This window comes from Eleutherodactylus coqui, chromosome 3 (assembly GCF_035609145.1).
Source record: "Eleutherodactylus coqui strain aEleCoq1 chromosome 3, aEleCoq1.hap1, whole genome shotgun sequence".
In the NCBI taxonomy this organism is placed as follows: Eukaryota; Metazoa; Chordata; class Amphibia; order Anura; family Eleutherodactylidae; genus Eleutherodactylus; species Eleutherodactylus coqui.
The window spans coordinates 174,418,879-174,439,537 of record NC_089839.1 but is presented as its reverse complement, the minus strand read 5'-3'; the positions used below and the strand labels follow the sequence as shown (position 1 = coordinate 174,439,537).

The 20,659-nt window shown below is 43.4% G+C and overlaps 1 protein-coding gene across 1 annotated transcript; it reads left to right on the top strand.

Annotated features, from left to right (window-relative positions):
• Nucleotides 1-1,601: 1,601 nt before the first annotated feature.
• On the top strand, nucleotides 1,602-20,621 carry ASB14 (ankyrin repeat and SOCS box containing 14). Its single transcript, XM_066596562.1, has 10 exons — nucleotides 1,602-1,816; nucleotides 4,859-5,002; nucleotides 6,789-6,841; nucleotides 8,143-8,274; nucleotides 9,194-9,352; nucleotides 10,065-10,310; nucleotides 10,889-11,060; nucleotides 14,369-14,912; nucleotides 18,171-18,324; nucleotides 19,770-20,621. Exons 2-10 carry the CDS (start codon nucleotides 4,881-4,883, stop codon nucleotides 19,946-19,948), a joined length of 1,761 nt encoding a protein of 586 aa, XP_066452659.1. The 5' UTR covers nucleotides 1,602-1,816; nucleotides 4,859-4,880; the 3' UTR covers nucleotides 19,949-20,621.
• The last annotated feature ends 38 nt before the right edge of the window (nucleotides 20,622-20,659 follow it).

The following is a 20,659-nucleotide window of genomic DNA, read 5'->3' as shown; positions in this document are numbered from 1 at the left end:
CCCAGCAAGCAGGTTATCATCAGGGGTTCCTGGCAAAAAAAACCCTAGTAATCTACTATCCTGAAGATTGACCATCAAGAGTTTACAACTGGACAACCCCTTTAAGGTCATAAACTGCTGCCCTTCCATTATCCTGTATAATGTTTGGATACATCTGAGAATTAATTGTTCCATTAATCATTGCAATCAGACCAACGTTTATTAGTAACACAAAAATCCAGGTCATTCCAAAGGGTTCATATACTTTTTGCAACTGTAGATATCTATAATGCAATGGGATTTTGCAGGCTTTATGAATGAAATTATAGGGAGAGGACAAAAACAATCAAAAGTTATTTGCCTTGAGGGCTCTAAACTTGAACACATTATTTATTAATAAATGCGAGCGCTACTGTATATATATGATGTTATTTAGCCGTTATACAGGATGTATTCAAAAAGACTGATGCAGCGCTATATCTCATTACCGGTGTCCTGTATTGAAATAACTATAGCATACTTTAATAAGAGGGCATGAATGCGCTACACAATGTTATGATACATGGGCCCTTGGGGGCCCAGGAACATGGATTTAAATTTTGTGTTGTGGCCCCTGTAAGAGAAAGAGAAATCCAATTGCAAAGTTGAAGAGTAACTTGTGAGAAACAGAAATCTGCTTTGTGTGCCTCTACCGTAGTACCCCCAAAAAAGGACCCTGCCTTATAGTAATTTTTGCCCCAAAAGAGGCACTAGGTCTTATTATACTGACCTAGCAGACTCAGCGGGAGGGACCTGGACCGAGCCTGCTAGGTAATGTATTCTTTTTTTAATGTAATATTACTGGGGCTTATTTTCAGGGTAGGGCTTATATTTCAAGCTTCCCCCAAAATTAGGCTAGGTATTATTTTGGGGTAGGTCTTATTTTCGGGGAAACGGGGTATAAGTGCCGTGGAACCACTGCTATAACTGAAGTAAGTAAAGTATACTGGAGGTGGCCTCCTCCTGCTATGATAGTGGCAGATCATCCAAGAAGTCATCCACCGCCATCCGCAGGAGATTCAGGTACTGATCTGCATTGATAGTGAAAAAACACAGGTCCAAAGACGGCTCCATGCATGTATCGTAGCAGGAGGCCACTTCCAGTACACTTTCCTTTAGTTATAGCAGCGATCTCACAGGACTTGGAGAGACAAGGAAAGCGGATTCCTGCTTTTCACATACTACTCTTCAACTTTGCAATTGGGTTTTACTCTCTCTCTTACAGGGGCCACAACACAAAATTGAAATCCATGTTCTAGGGCCCGTGCACCGCACCAGCGTGTAACATGTCCTTGCTTTCCTACACTATTATTTCTCTGTAGCACACCCGTACTGAGATATAGCGCTGGATCAGTCTTCTTGACTACACCCTGCATATAATAAAGCACAGGACCCTTTCAAGGAGGTTGCCCACATTTTCACCCTATGTTCCTGTATAGTGCAGTAGATAGTTTTTGCAGTTTTCTGGTACATAAAGACCTTGTCATCCTGCACAGTGAATGTCCTGAGTCCAGTATCTGCAGTCTCTTCTAATTCCTCTCCTGTAATCCACCTGATTGTGTTACCAAACATAGCTCAGCCACGTGACGGGGCAGGAGAAGGTCTCAGACTGTCCCATGATCCAGTATTTATAGGTCAGTGGCAAAGTCCCCTGCATGTCTACACCCAAACAAACAGGATTTAATGCTGAGGAATAAACCCCCTTTCTAAAGAAGAGGAACTTTTTGGGTGTTAAAGCTGCACATGTTATCGGATCAGCTAATGTCTATACTAGAATTATCAAACTCTGCGAAGGAAGGTAAGACTTCATAACCTTATCTGGCATGGGGGGTTATAGATGCTTCTTTTGAGCTACCATACAGGCACGATGTAACTATAACTCTCAGCAAATGGAAAATCTAGATCAGTGTGTTTCAAACTCCAGTCCTCGTGACCCCCCAACAGGTGGTGATTTCATCCTATAGGGAGAACACCTGTGGCAACTTCTGAAGCACCGGCAATTATGATATCACCTGTGCAATGCTGTGGAAATCCTGAAAACATCTGTTGAGGAGTCATGAGGACTAGAGTTTGGGGAAACACTGATATGGATGACACAAAAATGGATAAAGTGAGGCGCAAACGGATATTGTTTGTATAAAGCTTGTTTGTAACATATAAAGTGGTCAATAGTCTGAGCGAGCCCTAAAAATTACTGTGCCCTAAGTGTGGTTACTTTTACCCCGCATCCTGTATTTTATCACTAGGTAGTAAGATTGGACTGGTTGAAGTTGTAATCCTTATTGTCAGTGCTGTAGTGGAAAGGTTTTGACTACTAATGTCATGAAGTGAGCATAGCAGATATATGTGCATTCTTTATGTACTTTTCTGACACTCGTATACTCTGAAAATGTTTCACGGGTAGATTGTAGAATACTTTTTCTGGCAATCTCGAAAAAAAAAAGATAAATGGAGCATATTCCTATTTGCAAGAGTGAATTGCTACATTTGCTTCAATTATTTGAAGATATAACTGCAAGACTTTCTCTCTATAGGAAGTTAAGTGCATAATGTTGCTCAGTCATGCAGTGCCACTGCCACTTTAGTGGGATGATTTTGGTTCTGAAGATATGGAAAATGTCTATATAGAGATGCATGAAGAACAGTAAAGCACCATTTCTTGATACCTCTTTATGGGGATTTTTTTCTCATTTGTTTCTGAGCTTTAAATGCCCTGCAAAGCTGTAGTGTTAGAGGTTTTCCCACAAAGGACGTCTATCGCCAATACATATGATAGGCAATAAATATCAGATCTCTGTGGGCTCCACCTTCAGGACCCAACTGACCACTAGGACAGGGGTCTCGAGCCCCTGATCCTCCTCACTGCATAACCACAATGAGGAGTTTGAATAGAGCGACCTCAGCTATTTCCTTTAGACCCCTAGACATTCACTCCTTAGCAATGGGCCTATTTTGCACCTTAAGCACCAAGCAATTTTCATTTTTGCATTGCAATAGCCCTAACAATCTTGGTCAGATTTCAACCTGCAACTCCAGCACTGCAAGGCAGCAGTGCTAACATCTGAGTTACCATGCTTGCCCTTTCTGGAAATAAAAGAATAAACATATAAAGACAATACAGACATCACCATTGGTCAGATTTCTACCCACAATTCCAGCACTGCAAGGCAGCAGTGCTTTTGACTGAGCTACCAGGCTTGAGAAAGAGGAGAAGAATAAATACAATGAGAACATACATCCTCCTTGCAGATATTGTCCATAGTAAGACATGAATCTAGAACCCCATTGTTATAAGGCAACAGTGCTAGGCACTGAGCCATCAAGTTTCTTCCTCCACCTGCTTCTACCTTCTCTGGAAAATATTTCCTGCACTTTCTTCTTCTCCTGCTCCTCTAGTTTAGGAGGAAGAAGGAGAAGAATAAAGAAAAAGCATTGTAGCTTAGTCATTACCATTGTTACATTGCTGTGCTGGGGTCCTAGGTTCAAATTTGACCAAAAACAACACCTGCATGGACTTTGTATGTACTCTTCGTGTTTCTTGTTCTCCTCCTCCAGAGAAGAAAGATGGAAGAATAAGCATGGTGCCTCAGTTCTTAGCAATGTTGTCTTGCAGTGCTGGAGCTGCAGGTTCAAATATGACCAAAGGTGTATGGAACTTAACAAAGTTGATGTTGCCTTTGAAGAGCTTTGAACCTAGAACCCCAGCATTGCAAGGCAACAGTGCTAACCACTGAGCCACATTTATTGAAGAGTAGTCACCACCACCAAAAACAGATGTAAGCTTACTGATGCTTATCATTTCCAGTTTTAATAAAGCTGGATCAGTCGAAAAAACACTAGTGTGAACATAGCCTAAGGCTTTCTAAAGATATTTTTAACACATTTTAAGCAGTTTTTGTACATTGCACATAAAAAATAACCAATCCCGAAATATTTCAGTTTTCACACTGGAGCAGACACAATCGGTTGACACTTCCTGTAGCGTCGTCTGGTACTGGATAAGAGCCACGGGTGTATTAACCGTGCAGGTCACCAGAGAGTAGTCAGGAAAGCCAGCAGTCATTATCAGGATGTCTCAGGTCGCAGTACAGATGGAGGAAGCAGGTAGCGTAGTCGGGAAGAAAGCCAGAAATCGTTATCGGTAAAGTCTCAGGTTGCTTGTAGTGGAGAGGGAGGAGAGGAACTAGATCACGGCTGTGGAGCACAATAATCATGCATTGGTGCAGTGGCAGGGTCAGGCTTTTACAATGAGCCTAATAAGAAGCAGGATTGGGCCAGTATAGGGAGACAGGAACTGGATTAACAGGAGCATGGAACAAGGCTAGGTTCAGCAGGAGCGCTTGTCCAGCAAGCCGGATAGCTCACTGGGGAAAGACACCGTCCAGAGCAAAGGTTCGAGTCTTGACACTTGCAGTTTTGTGCAGCCCACTTGTCAGCTTTGCTATATAGGCTGAGAAGAGTCATCACATTACCATACAAAGTAGCTTCATGTAAAATACTAGAAATCTACACACACTAAGTGACAACTATGGTGCAAGTGACTCTAATGTCCACTCTTGTACAAAATTGGATAGCAAAACATAAAAAGGGTGGTGATCCTAACATGGTTATGGACTGGATTTATACTAATGGAAATTGTAAAGGAAAATCTTCTGGGGTCAAGTGCTAAATGTTTTAATGTAGGACATAAACTTTAGTGTAATAAAGTAAGCAGTTAGGATATAGCAACTATTCCACTGCAATGAATATTGACATAGGATTCAAAAACATATTCCATCATACAGTGTCTTGCATTATGGACGGTCAATATCAGATTGATTCATGTGTCTTTCTCAACTAGTGTGAAATCCTGAGCCTGTAACATGGATTTGTCTGCATTCAGTGATGATCTAGATGACGATATTGCGGCTCAGTATGTTATACATCAAAGCCTTCAAGAGGTCTACAAAAAGGATTCCATTGTGGAAGCCAATGAAAACAGCAGGTACAAATAATATTTTTTATATATACATATAGATACAGGATTACAGTTGATGGGAGGTATATTTCTCCCAGACTCCTGTCATTCTGTGAAGTAGCAGAGAGTTGGTTCACCTGTTAACTAAGTAAGTAGAAGCTCCAGTGGGTGCATGGAAAAGGCTAAGAGGTGCGCAGTTCTGGTCTCTCTCTGCCTGGAGATTCAAACTCCCAAAGTTGACATGCTTTATACACCTCTGTGTGAGTACAGAACTTGCAATTGGACTTGTGTTGCTTATATAGTGAGGCTGGAGGGAGTAGCCCTCTACTCTGCAGTTAGAACAATTCTTGGTAAAGTTAGACACAGACAGGCTGATATTTATTTTGTATAATCAGTAACCTATAGAGGCCGATGTCTGTATAGCCGCACTGCAAGTTAAAGAAAATAAATGCCATCTTGAGTTTGGAAAGCCCATGTCCAGGCTGCTTGTATTAAAGGTGTGATGTGTGATAGGCATGCTGGATGATTCCCTCACAATATATATGAATATACATACAGAAGACCTTCATATTGATATATTATTACTAGAGATGAGCGAACGTACTCGGATAAGCACTACTCGTCCGAGTAATGTGCTTTATCCGAGTACCGCTGTGCTCGTCTTGAAAGATTCGGGGAGCGCCGCTGCTGACAGGTGAGTTGCGGCGGGGAGCAGGGGAGAGCGGGCGGGAGAGAGGGAGAGAGAGATCTCCCCTCCGTTCCTCCCGGCTCTCCCCTGCAGCTCCCCGCTCCGCGGCGCTCCCCGAATCTTTCAAGACGAGTACAGCGATACTCGGATAAAGCACATTACTCGGACGAGTAGTGCTTATCCGAGTACGTTCGCTCATCTCTAATTATTACTCTATCCATACTATAATGATTAATCATTTGATCCCTTTTGCTGGCTGGTTTTCCTCGATCCCACCATTCTTGGTATATTCTTGACACCATTGCTTAAAGGGGTTGTCCCGCGAAACAAAGTTGGGTTATACACTTCTGTATGGCCATATTAATGCACTTTGTAATGTACATTGTGCATTAATTATGAGCCATACAGAAGTTATTCACTTACCTGTTCCGTTGCTGGCGTCCCCGTCTCCATGGTGCCGTCTAATTTTCAGCGTCTAATCGCCGGATTAGACGCGCTTGCGCAGTCCGGTCTTCTCCGTGTTGAATGGGGCTGCTCGTGCTGGAGAGCTGTTCCTCGTAGCTCCGCCCCGTCACGTGTGCCGATTCCAGCCAATCAGGAGGCTGGAATCGGCAATGGACCGCACAGAAGACCTGCGGTCCACCGAGGGTGAAGATCCCGGCGGCCATCTTCGCAAGGTAAGTAAGAAGTCACCGGAGCGCGGGGAGTCGGGTAAGTACTATCCGGTTTTGTTTTTTCAACACATGCATCGGGTTTGTCTCGCGCCGAACGGGGGGGCTATTGAAAAAAAAAAAAAAAACGTTTCGGCGCGGGACAACCCCTTTAAGAAAACCCCACGATGTATGAAATCCTGATCCGTCTAGTCTATCACCGATGACCAGGCCTTGTTCAAAGTATCTCAGAAGCACAATATTCCCATTCTAATGTGGATTCATGCAGAGACTGATTCACAGAAAACTCACCTTATTTTATGTTGCACTTCGGGGTCACATATCTAATTTCCATACAGGAAAGTTCCAATTGTGAAAGGGCGGGGGGGCTCTAATAAAGTGGACATTTAGTGTAGTTAATGCAATCTTTATACGTATTACTAATAATAACTGATTTTATTTTTTACTCTATCAGCTCCTTCTCCATGAGTTCCGAACATGATAAGATTGTAGCAGCCATTCGGGTTGGTATGTATCAAACTTCAGCGTAGTAGTGTCATACAGGCGTTAGATGAAATGTACTTTAAATATGATTCAAGGGGTATTCTGATAATGATATTTAATGACTTGCATGCCGACCTCTCAATTAATATCAGTGATCGCTAGTGGATTTTATAACCCACTGTATGGTACACATCCTCTGTCCATCAGGGGCATAGCTATAAGGGGTGCAGAGGTAGCAGCCACTATCGGGCCCTACAGTCTTATGGCGCCCAAAGGCCCATCTATCATATAAGAAAATACCAGTATTATAAATGGCACATGGATGGTTAGGGGGCCATGTAACAGATTTTGCATTGGCACCCCCTTACATTTAGCATCTGCCTAATCTTTTAAGATTCTAGCAATGTCCCCACCTTCTTAAGAGACCAAAAGACACAGAGGAAAGTTGTAAGTGGGTCTCCATGCTGAACTTTTGCATCTGAGCCCACAAGCTTTTAGCTATGCCTCAAATGTCCATGTAAATAAGTGCTAGGTATCATTAGTTTTTTTTTTAAATCTCAGCAGTGTTTGTAACTACAAGATCACAATTAATGTGACCCTTCTGTCATTTATGATAGATATTTAAGGGGTTGTCATAGGCCTAAAGATTACTGCAGGTCTGGCTTCTCAAATCCCATCATTTGAAAGCTATTCAGGGGAGGTTGCAGTGGCCATACAGTTCCCCTATACCAGTAGTGTTACATAGATGGCCTGACTCTTCCAGGGCGGGAGCTACTGTTTGTTGGCAGCTCTCTACTATGGCTAATAGAAGGGGACAACCTCTTTAAACTGATTAGTTGGATCACAGTTACAGCGTCAGAACTGACAAAACTATTCATGACCTATCCTCAGTATAGGTCATCAATAGTTAATTGGCAGGGGTCTGCCACTCTGAATTCCCGTTGATCAGCTGATCGAAGAGACCACAGCACTTGGGTGAGCACTTTAGCTTTTCTCAGGCCTGTGACGTCATGTTCATCGGTCACATGACCTTAGAGCGGCTCAGTCCCATTCAAGTGAATGGAATTGAGTTGCAATACCAGGCAGAACCGCTATACAATGTACAGTGCTGTGCCTGCTATAGATTGAAGTGACAGCAGTGCTCACCCAAGTGCCACTGTCACTTCAATCAGCTGATTGAATGGCTGACCCCAGCATTCAACTATTGATGATTTCTCTTAAAGATAGGTTATCAATATTTTAGTCCCAGAAAGTCTCTTCTTTAATAGCTTAAAATGCATATAACTGCGATGCATTCATTGAGCCGGTATATATTGTACTCACAGGTGATGAAAAGACGTTAACAAAGTTGTGTGTCCACCATTCTGCATTTTTGGAGGCTGATGATCGAGGCTGGACTCCGCTTCATGAGGCAGCAGCTCAAAGAGATAAAACCATTTTGGAAATAACATTCAAATGTGAGCAACATTTAGCTGGACACTGAGCTTGTGAAACTGTGGCAGAGAACTTTTTTTGCCTTTTCAATGGTTTTTGTTGTATTAAAATAAGATAAATTGTTATGTGTTTGCTTAGATTTTTGTTAACCCTTCACTGCATTTTGTATCATAAATGATACAGTACACATATTTCCATATATTTCTTAGGCCGCCTGCACACGGGCGGAAATCCCGCGGCGGGATTTCCCGCGGGATTTCTGCCGCTCAAAGCCTGCATAGGAGTGCATTACAATACGCACTACTATGCAGACGGCCGCGCGAAATCTCGCGCGGCAAACAAACCACGGCATGTTCTATTTTTGTGCGGGGCTCGCAGAGCCTCGCACAGAAACGTCACTCACCCGGCCGCCGGCTCCAGTCTGCGCATGCGCCGGCTGCCCGGCAGCCGGCACATGAAAGAGTGGGGGCCGCCGGGCGCGGGTGAGTACGCGCTCGTCTCTGCAGGCGCTGGGGTCGGGTCCCGCGGCGAGAATTCTCGCCGCCAGATCCGAGCCGCTCGTCTGCAGGCGGCCTTAAGGGAATGGTTCTGCCTCTGTACTGCATGGTGGATCAGATATGAGACACTCCATGGTATTACTACGTGGTTCTCAGAGCAGCCACTAGGTGGCATAGTTGGTCAGTTGCAGATTATGTAGAATATATTTTTTTTCAGGTTTTTGGAAATTCATGCAGTGAAGGGTTAATTCTGTGTTATAGGTCAGACACTTCATTTACAAAAATAACCGATAATTTGATAGCTGAGCTTTAAGCATATGAAAGTGAATGGAGCGATTTCTGCTCATTCTAGGTGTGGTCTGAAGGCCGGTATAACCTAGGCTTCTAGATATCAGACAGGACTTGGCTTTGTCTGTGTTATTTATAATCACTTTTGTTTCCTCAGCTACTGATTCTAGTGTTTGGGAGCAGGAGACCCTGAAAGGTGAAACCCCCTTGTTTGTGGCTGTTGACCACTGCAGACTGGACAATGTCAGCTTCATGCTGTCAAACAGCTGTGACCCTGATGCCAAAAACCATGCAGAAGATTCTCTACTTGTTATAGGTAATTAATTCCTCACTGTTGAATGTGAAGCTGCATTAATCCCTGAATTAACGTACGTGCAACATACATTTATAACAATTACAGACTAGATGTTGATTTTTCAGCCATAACATTGGAGTTAATAACAATGGCGCCAGTCAAGGGGTGTGATATATACCAGCTAGTAAACAGTCAGTCCTTAAAGCTGATATGTTGGAAGATGAAGGGCAAATTGTTATATCTAGATGAGTGGGTCAGAGTATCTTCAACTCCAAAATGGCAGGTCTTGTGGAGTTTCTTGGCCTGATAACACGCTGTCCCGTGTGAATCTAGCCTGACTGCGAGATAACACCGGGACGATATGGACCAGACCAGAACTCCAGCATACAGGAGAATAACCGGTGCCTTCTGAGAGGAGGGGCTGCAATATATAAATACTACAATAATGGTCAATTGGCCGGCTGGGGAAACACCTCCACACCTATCAAACCCCCCACACTAACAGATTAATGTTTACACGTTGGTGCCCAGCACCAAATGACATGGTGCATGTACTGATGTCACAGTCACATGACGTCATCCTGGACCCATCTCCGTGTCATGGCCAGTGCACTGTAACACACAGACAGCACAGGGCCCAAAATACGTAGTCCATGGTGGCTATAATTTTCTATTTACATTTTAATGTAGAGTCTACATGCTGATGCTTCCATATATTGCCCTCTCTTTTCAGCAACACGTCATGGGAGTTACGATATAGCAGCATTATTACTGCGCCATAACGCGAATGTAATGTTAGCATGTGCTGACAACAGGATTGCTCTCCATGAGGCGGCAAAACTGGGGCGCAAAGACATTACGGGTCTATTACTTCGTGGAGGAGCTAACCCCGACTATGCCAGTAACTTTGGGTTTACTCCGCTGGCTCTGGCTGCACAGAATGGACATACTGATGTGATGGAGTTACTCATCCAAAAAGGTATCTGACTTTAGATCACTCATTAGTGTTATTTATATGTCATCTGCATATTGGAAGAAACTTATTCCTATATATAGTAATAATGCTACAGATAAGAGCAAGTTACTCCCAAAATGCATCAGATCCACGCTGCAACTCTGGAGTGCTGGATCTCTCTTTGGATGCATGATGAGCACCATTAGCATTGAACTGTGAGAAGGTTATGGGCAGTATGCAGAGATGTAACTATAGGGGATGCCCTAGGGGGCCCATAAGGCCTCTCTTCCCCATATAGGGAGCCCAGTACTATGAATAAAGCATTATAGGGCCCTGTTACAGGTTTTGCATTAGGGCCCAGGAGATTCAAGTTACACCTCTGGCAGTATGTATATAATATCAGTGATGCCATAGTTTAGACTCAGGCAACCCTACAGTTGATTCAGGTTGCCCTTAAAGGGCTGCAAAGGCGAGGAAAGTCTAGATTATTGAAGATGCTATAGAACAGTGATCTGCTGGGAGTCAGAGTTGTGCAACAGATAGGAGACCACCATAGTCTATATCTCACTTTGTGTATCCCATTCACCATCCTCTTTCTGTAGGAGCCTCTGTTATGGCACAAGCATCAGACTCTGCATCAATTCTGTTTGAAGCCGCTGCCGCCGGTAACCCTGATTCTGTATCTCTGCTCTTGGAATATGGAGCAGATGCTAATATACCAAAACACTCTGGTCATTTACCTATACACAGGGCTGCTTACCGAGGGCATCTTTTGTAAGTACACTTTACGCCTACTCTTTACTTTCTATTTGTACTACAGGATTACAGAAAAAAACATCTGCTTTTTTTTTTTTTTTTTTTTTTACAGAAATAGCGCCACACTGCTGGTCCAATGGGCGATGACTGGTATTGCAGCTTAAAGGGGTTGTCCCGAGGCAGCAAGTGGGTCTGTACACTTCTGCATGGCCATAATAATGCACTTTGTAATGTACATTGTGCATTAATTATGAGCCATACAGAAGTTATAAAAAGTTTTATACTTACCTGTTCCGTTGCTGGCGTCCTCGTCTCCATGGTGCCGACTAATTTTCGCCCTCCGATGGCCAAATTAGCCGCGCTTGCGCAGTCCGGGTCTTCTGCAGTCTTCTATGGGGCTCCGTGTAGCTCCGTGTAGCTCCGCCCCGTCACGTGCCGATTCCAGCCAATCAGGAGGCTGGAATCGGCAATGGACCGCACAGAAGAGCTGCGGTCCACGGAGGAAGAGGCCATCTTCAGCGGTGAGTAGAGAAGTCACCGGAGCGCGGGGATTCAGGTAAGCGCTCCGGTGAGCTTTCTTTACCTCCCTGCATCGGGGTTGTCTCGCGCCGAACGGGGGGGGGGTTGAAAAAAAACAAAACCCGTTTCGGCGCGGAACAACCCCTTTAAGCGTATGTTCCCACGTAGCTAATTTGCTGCGGATTTTATTGTGGATCTGTAGCAGGTTTTACCACTTCCATTTGCATTTAATTGAAAAGGGGAAATCTGCTGTAGATCTGCACTAAAATCCACAGCAAATCAGCTGCATGTGAACATACCATAAAGAGCTTTTTCCAGGTAAATACTATTGGTGACCTGTCCTAAGGGTAGGTCAACAATAGCTGATAGGCTGGCGTCCACAGCTCAGGATCCCGAATGATCAGCTAATGGGATGCCCACTGTCAGTGCCGCAACACACAGGGGTACAGAGCAGTAGCTGCTGCTCCAGATCATGTGCAGTGGCCGATGCTTGTAACTGCAGGCTGGGGTCTCATTAAAATCAATAGAGCTGCACCTGCAATTACAAGCACTGGGCACTACACTGAGGTCCCAAGCAGCAGACTTCAGGTAATCAGCTAAACCTATCCTGGGGATAGGTCATCAGTAATATTTCCTGGGAAAACCCCTTTAAGTAAATGGACAAGCGTGCACCAGGGATATCCTCATCCTATCCTAGAGAGAGAAGATAACTTATTGCTGTCCTTCAGGAGAACATGGGTTGTATAGGAGCCTTCTTGGTATATAGATCATAATGCTCTGTATACAAAGCAGATAAAATTGATTAGTCAACCTACCGACGGGTCCATCTTTTGGGGTGTCATTTACATGAAGATGTGGTGACAGGTGAAGATGCTCAGTGATCATAAATCTTGTGCAGTGGGATAATCAGTAGTATTTGTGCCTCATTAGCATAGATGCTATACTACAGCCTTTCATCATCTCCCCAACATTAAATATAGGTAGACATTTTAATGCTGAGTGTTAATTGCTTGCAACATTAAGTAATGTGATGTCACTAATGACTTTTCAACGGCTGATTAAATCGGAACCATATTAGAAATCAGGCTATTCTTGGACATGTAGTTGTACGAGGGATACCAAGAGATTCTGATGTGATGACAATTCAGGGTAATTCATAAAGAATCATGCAAAAGTAAAGCGGATTTCTTCATCCATGGACTGACATACAACAGCCAAAATGACATGAGAAGATAGAAGAACTCTACCAGTTTTTAATGCACCTTATTAAAGTCTGATGTGGGTGTTGTTGGTGACTTGGTAGATGTCAAGTTTGTAGTCCAGCTCTGCCCAGATGCATCCTGGCATATCCTCTCTTATTGATTCCATTGCAGCGGAGATGTATTGCTTTAGGTCGTCTAGTGTCACCAACAGCCCCACATCGAATATATGTTAAGGTGCATTAACAACTGTTGTATGGCTGTTGTATGTCTGTGAAGAAATAAAGCCCCTTCCTGGTGGATGGTTTCTACTTGCACCGAGGTTTTGCTGCCCTTCGTGTCTCCTTAAAATTCTGGCTGTTGTATGTCAATTCCTGGAAGAAGGAGTTAAGGAAACTAAAAATATATATTTTCTGGAAGGGTGAATGTGGCAAAACATTCTAATGTGATAAAAAATAGTTGGTTAGGTGTTTAACCAAAGAAAAATCTGGTTATTATTAAAACCAGCTTGTATACATGTTTCGAGGTATAGAAGCCTCTTCCTCAGCACTTACATTACACATCCAATGATGTTAACCATGCATATGAAACAAAGTTCTTTAGGCAGAGTTCCAAATGGCTAAACACCTAATCTCAAGTATTTTTCATCACATTAGAAGGTTGCGCCACATGCACCTGCCCAGAAAATAGATTTTTCTTTTCCCTCACTTGCTGTTCCACATGTCTACTCATCGAGATAGGTAGCACCTTTCATATACAAGCTTCTCCATCTCACGGCAGCAATTTAGCTCCCTACGTCCAGTTTTGTATCCTGTTTTCTCTCCACCGACGTTGCTCAACCTTTTGTTCTTCCATTTCTCTACACATTCATAGATGAAGCAGTCCACTTTACTTTTGTACCATACTTTTTGACTCACCCTGGCTGGTGGCTTAGCGTCCCAATCCTTGGTGACCATTGGTCAATTACTTCCTGTCACACAGATCTGTTCTACTCAAGGAAAGATTAGTGTTGTCAATCTTCAGCAGGTTAATCGCATGAAGTTGATCACTGTTCTAGCACCAGTCTTTGTATCAAGGATCAGTGATAGAAAGTGACAACATTCTCAACCATCTATGCGCTCCTACAGATCACGCTCCTAGATGCATTGATGTCTAATGCCTCTGCCACAAAGAAATCACAATGTATTGTACAAGGGCAGTCCAACATCTGCTGTTGAGGGATATAAGAATTGATCATACTAAAGCCCAATTCCCTGTTTTTCACACGTGCAAAAAAAAAGCACAAGAAGGCCTACTTGATATCCCTATATGGTGTTGAGCTGCGCGTCTGGAAGGGAACAAATTCAATAAGGGGGCTCCATTACAAATTTACATTTTAATTGCCTGCAGCCCTCATCTTATATCTCATCTCAATTGAAACTGGACTCTAATAGATCCTTTGTGTGCATAAGATATTTTTGTGATGCTTCAGGAATGTAGAGATTTCATATGGGTACATGAGAATTAGTCCTTGACTGACATACTGGAGCCCAGGAGAATAGATGCTTTACGGGTATGTCCTCTGGTGCACTGTGTGAGTTAGTAAGGTCTTCTGTCCATTATGTACAGGGCTCTACGGATGTTGATCCCGGTTACTGATCTTTCTGCGATCAAAAGAAGTGGCATCAGTCCAGTTCACTCTGCAGCTGCCGGCGGACACCCCGAGTGCCTGGATCTTCTCCTCAGATCGGGTTTTGATGTAAATTTCATGCTGGCTCAAAGAGTTCGCAAAGGATATGATGATGAAAGAAAGTCAGCTTTGTACTTTGCAGTTTCCAACAGTGATATTTCGTCAGCTAAGCTCCTCCTAGATGCGGGCGCTCTTCCCAACCAAGACCCAGTTAACTGCTTGCAAGTAGCTTTAAGAATGGGAAATTATGAACTTGTTAATTTGCTGCTGCGGCATGGGGCCAATGTCAACTACGTCAGCAAAATCAACCCTTTGCACTTCCCTTCGGCTCTGCAGTATGCTCTTAAGGATGAGGTCATGCTAAGGATGCTAATGAACTATGGATACAATGTATATAAGTGTTTTGAGTGTCCTCATGGAAATAATGTACATTCTATACTTGGCTATGAAGGATGGACTTCCACAATAATCAAAGATACTATGGTAGGTATCACAGTCGTATAGTTGATTTATCTTCACATGATATTTATTAATACACCATGCATGCATGGGAGGAAAGGTCCTGGGCCCAAAATAACTTTGGACAGGTGAATACGACCATGTTTACTTGGATGAGCTATCACTATATACAGCTGCAATCACAATTATTAAACTCCCAATCCGAATTAACTTTATTTGCCAAATTTACAAACTTCCAGCTGTTTAAATTGTTCTTGTTGGATTGTCTTTTGTAAATCGCTCTACACAACTAATAACGATTGGTTTTTGCAAATTCCCCACAAAATGCCACTTTTAATGCCTACTGCAGTCTCAGAATTATTCAACCCCTTCACGACAAGCGTCTTAGTAGAACACCTTTTACTGTTCTGACCTGCTGCAAATGTGATGCATCACCAGATGCCAGCTTCTGACAATGTTCCTGAGGAATCTTAGCCATTTCTCATGGATAGTGGCCTCCAATTCACGAATATTCTTGAGTTTGCATGCTGCAACCTCCTTTGTTATATCTCACCAAAGATTTTCTACGGGGTTATAGTCAGGTGACTGATGGCCACTCTAGAATCTTCTAGGACTACTTATAAAACCAAACTTGCTGGACTTTGAGGTATACTAGGATCAATGTCCTCTTGGAAGGTCCAATAACGCCCACGTTTTAACATCCTCACAAAAGACATGATGTTTTCTCCTAGGATTTCCTGAAACTTAACTGAATCCATCTTGCCCTCCTCCCACTGCAGGGAACAAGGCAGCCCCAGAGCATCACCGAGCCACCGCCATGCTTCACCGTAGGTAGGGGGTACTTTTCAGCTTATGCTTCATTCTTCCTCCTTCAGACAGAACGCTGATCCATAGGCCTGAAAAGTTCCAGTTTTCTTTCATCGCTCCACAGAACAGAATCCCAAAACTTCAATGGTTTTGAGCACACTGGAATAAACTTTTCTTGTGTATTTGGCTCAGTAGAGGTGTATATCTTGCAGTTCCCTCGTGAAGACCTTAAAAAGGGGTTGTCTCGCGAAATCAAGTGGGGTTATACACTTCTGTATGGCCATATTAATGCACTTTGTAATATACATCGTGCATTAAATATGAGCCATACAGAAATTATTCACTTACCTGCTCCGTTGCTAGCATCCTCGTCTCCATGGTTCCGTCTAATTTCGCTGGCGGCTTGCTTTTTTAGACGCGCTTGCGCAGTCCGGTCTTCTGCTCTGAGCACGAGCCGCCTCAGTGTGCTCACCGCTACAGCTCTTCTGCGCATGCGCAGACGAGCTGTATCTTCTCGGGAGCGCGCTGGAGCGGCCATTCTGCTACCATCCTCTCTTAGAGGAAGGTGCAGAAACTTGAGCCGCCCAGCAGTGCCGCCCAGCCGCCCAGGTAAGTGACGAGTGACGGACTGCCGCTGTGGCCCCGGAGCCTACCGCTGGGCCCCAGGGCCTACCGCTGTGGCCCCGGAGCCTACCGCTGGGCCCCCGGGCCTACCGCTGTGGCCCCGGAGCCTACCGCTGGGCCCCAGGGCCTAGCGCTGGGGAGCCGGGGCCTAGCGTGGGGGAGCCGGGGCCTAGCGCCGGTTACCTGCTGCCTGGCGGTGGGTGACTGTGGCCCAAGAGCGTGTGCTGTGGTCAGCGGCCGCGGTGGGTCCGGTCGGCGGCTGCGGGGCATCTGGTTGTCAGGGAGACACAGCTGGTAGCGTCTCGGGAGCGCGCACGTCGGGCTACAGCAAGCGACAGGAAAAAAGCCGGCGGCCATCTTGGGGAAACTTTTTATAAGTTGCTGAAACGCTGGAACTGTAAGTAGAAACCGGCTAGAAAAGTGATTTACACGGGTGCTTAGTAATGTATGCTTAATAAGGGGGACTGGGCAAAAAAAAAATTCACTGCTTCCTCGAGACAACCCCTTTAAGTGATTAGCACATTCTTTTCTGCGCAAAAGGAGACCTTGGTGCCTGCTGCCACAAAATCTTGCTGCAGATCTTTTTCAGTCACTTGAGGGTTTTTGATCACCTGCATCCTCAGGAATCTGGTAGCAGCCGGTGAGAGCTTTCTCTTTCTCCCAGGTCCATGTAGTGTAGCCAGTGTTCCTTTGTTGCGAACTATGCTTCCAACTGTATCTCTAGGAACATTCAGTGATTTTGTTATCTTCTTCTATCCTTTGCCTTGTTTGTGTAAGGCATTTATCTCTTAACTTTTTGGACAACTCTCTTGCCTAAGCCATATTTCTAACATGCAATCAAAAGTAATACACCAAAACCCGAGCTAGTCTGGGTATTTCATGTGCTGAGCCATTTACATTGTTTTTGATTTTTTTTTTGTAAATAGCTAAAAGTTTGTAAATTTGGCAAATAAACCTAATTTGCAACGGGCGTTGAATAATTTTGCTTGTAACTAGATGATCTCTTTATGATTGTGTGGATTGCTCTTAGAAGTCCACCTATTTTCCACACTGAAAACACTCCATACAACTGTTGCATTGGTCATAATCTAATTCAGGACCCACCAGTAAACATGCCATCAAGTTCTCCTCCATCAAATAAAAAAAAAAGTCTACTATAAATTATGGCACTTTCTAATAAACCCATTACTGTTCCTAATTGGGTTGTTACCCAGTTTTTCCCACAATCCATACTCTTCAATATTTCCAAGTTCCATTTTACTACAGAACTAGCTATTCTTTGCATTTTGGCTCTAGGAAAGCTGTGCGACAACCCCTGTGAAAACAGAACTAAATCTGTCCATTCACAGGGAAGAGAAGTCGGATGGAACTGCCAAAATTGATTGTATTGGCCAACAGTCTCATATGAGGGCTCTCTTTTGAGGACAGATGTTGAGGAAGAGGACGGTGCATGTTGGACTTCAACATGCTGATCAGTTCTTACTACGAGATAGGCTACGGCAACGAGAGTCTATGGAAGACTTGTTCTCCTTTTCCTATTGAAATAAATACACAAACCAAGCACCCACAATTATGATGGATTTGGTTTAAGCCGGTTTCTAACGCTTTTTGCATGTATATGGTTAGTTTTAGGCTCTGGTCACACCAACAGTAGACTCTATTTAACGGATGATAAAAAGTATAAATGTACCATACTGGATAATTTCCGTTTCACTAGTTATTTTTTTATTACTGGGTAAACCATCCCAGCAGGCTAGGCTGAAACATTTCTTGATCGTAAGGAGTCTAAATGATAGTCATAAACTAAATAAAAAATACATTAATGTTTATTAGCCACTTTCTTTTGCTCAGTTCTGTGAAGTTATCACTCTGACGTGGCTTCGGCACCTCTCTGGGAATGTTGTTCGGGTTATGCTGGACTACGTTGACCGTGTGGAGTTTTGCTCTAAGCTTAAAGACACACTTACAAAGCAGAAGCTCTGGCCTGAAATTCACTCCATATCAAGTAAGTAACGGTCCAGCGAGAACGCTAGATTCATGGTCATGATGTGGATCCTGGGTATAGTTAGAAATTTAGAAATAGATGTGTGTGGTGATCGAAGGCCACAATAATTTCTGTGCTCAATGTCCATTCGGGGATTCAGTTTGCCTGCTTCATTAGGGCAGCAGGAGAGCAGAATCCCTGCACAATTGTATCAGTCCTATGCCGGAAATTACCAGACATTAATGATGTATATAAGTATGGTATGAGATACTTTGTCAAATGCTTTACTAAAGTCAAGATATACTATATATATACACACCACATTTCTCTGATACGGTCATAGAAGGAAATTAGACTAGTCTGGCATGATTTGCTTGTTACAAACCCATGCTGGATCTGGTTAATTACTCCATTTTTATCAAAGTACTTGCATACATGCTGTTTAATAATTTGTTCAAAGATCTTTCCTGGTATAGAGGTCAGGCTCACAGGCCGGTAGTTTCCAGGATCCACCTTCTTACCCATTTCGAAGATAGGGACAACATTTGCCCTTTTCTAATCTTCTGGGACTTCTCCTGTTCTCCAGTAATTTTCAAAGATTATGGCAAGTGGTTCAGTAATTACCTCTGCTGCTTCCTTTAGTATCCTAGTATGTAATTCATCTGGACCTTGAGACTTGAATTTAAGTTAGCCAAGTGTTCCCTCACCATCTCTCTGCTTATGATAGCCTGCATTATTTTATTCCCCCAATAGCACAGGGAAGACCAGTTGGTGTAACATCTACTTTCTGAGAGAAAACGGATACAAAACATGAATTTAAAAGTTCGGCCTTCTTATCATCTATCTTTAACCAATTCACCATTTTCATCCTGTAAACATCCTTGACTTTTTTCTTCATCTTCCTAATTTATCTAAATAAATTAAAACCCATAAGTATACAGTCAGAAGGTTGAACTATGATCTCCTGCTGTGTGACAGCAGCCTTCAATAATTGGAAGTAACTGAGATAGCAGTCTCTGTTCTCTTTTCAGATTGCTATGTGTGCGGTCTCCCATAGACTAGTATGGGAGTCTGCACACCCAGGACTTTAAAAAAAAGAATCAGATGTCTGTGTGCCACACAATCTTCAGGATGAAGACAGCGCGAGAACTAGGGAGCAGGTGAGTATAACAAACTATATCACCTGACTTCCTATCACCTCCATAACTTAGTTTATGGTGCTGTAGGGAAGAGACAGGTTCCTTTTAATACTCTAAAACATAGTACTTTAGTGCATAAGAAGTCTCAAGTTCAGTAAGCAGCCCCCATCACTATAGTCAATTGTACCTGTGGGCTTCTTAAGCATGTTGCACTTGCAGTCGCTTTGGCCCCAATAGATACCCTGCTATTCAAACATGTTTTCTACTTTCGCCTTTAAATTACATTCATTCTAGAAGGCACATTTCCAGTTTCTTTCTGTCTTTCAGCTAATCCACGCACGCTAAAACACCTGTGTCGTCTAAAGATCCGAAAGTGTATGGGAAGGCTTCACCTGCGTTGCCCGGTTTTTATGTCATTTCTCCCCTTGCCTAACCGCTTAAAAGATTACATCCTGTACAAGGAATATGATCTGTATGGACAAGGGAATTTGGGACGGACTTGGTAAACATCCACTTTTCTAAATGAAAAGCTTCACGATGCGTTTTCTCACTGTGCCAGGAAGGGGAGAACTTCCGATGAAGCAATTCCTTATTTCTTGGTCTTTTTGACTGACATTTTATTCTCAGGAAACAATCTGATTGGTTGTAACATGAGAGAAACGCGGGGCCGAGTCTGAGGTAACCTCATCTTACTGTCTGACATAGCGCACCGGTGTTAATTTTCAGCTCCATAAGTGTACTGTACAAGCTGTACTTTTTGGACAACCATCTTAATTCTCATAGCGGTCAATCACGTTATAAAAGTAAGATAGGCGAGAGTCCGACCTCTGGAATCGCCATCATTGACAAGAACGAAGGCGATGTCAATGTTCTCAGGATTGTGAATGGCAGATACAGCTGTTTGCAATGCTAGATAATGCATTGCTGGTCCTGCTTTCCAACAGAGGAATCCCATTCTTGGCAATGTTGGGGTCTACCTAACTTACCTCGATAACGTGTGTGTTTGATGGCTTACATAATAAAAAGGAGTGGTTGTGGACAGCCCCTTTAAGTGAAAACTGCATGGACTGTTAGTGAATAAAACGTGAGGAAAAGGCCATTTTGCTGTCAATGCTGATAATAGTGTACGGTTTACACGCATGTAATTACTGCTTCACCTTAATTAAAGCCCTCTAATGATTTGGCAATGCAAAATTGTGGTCCTGTCAATAACGCAT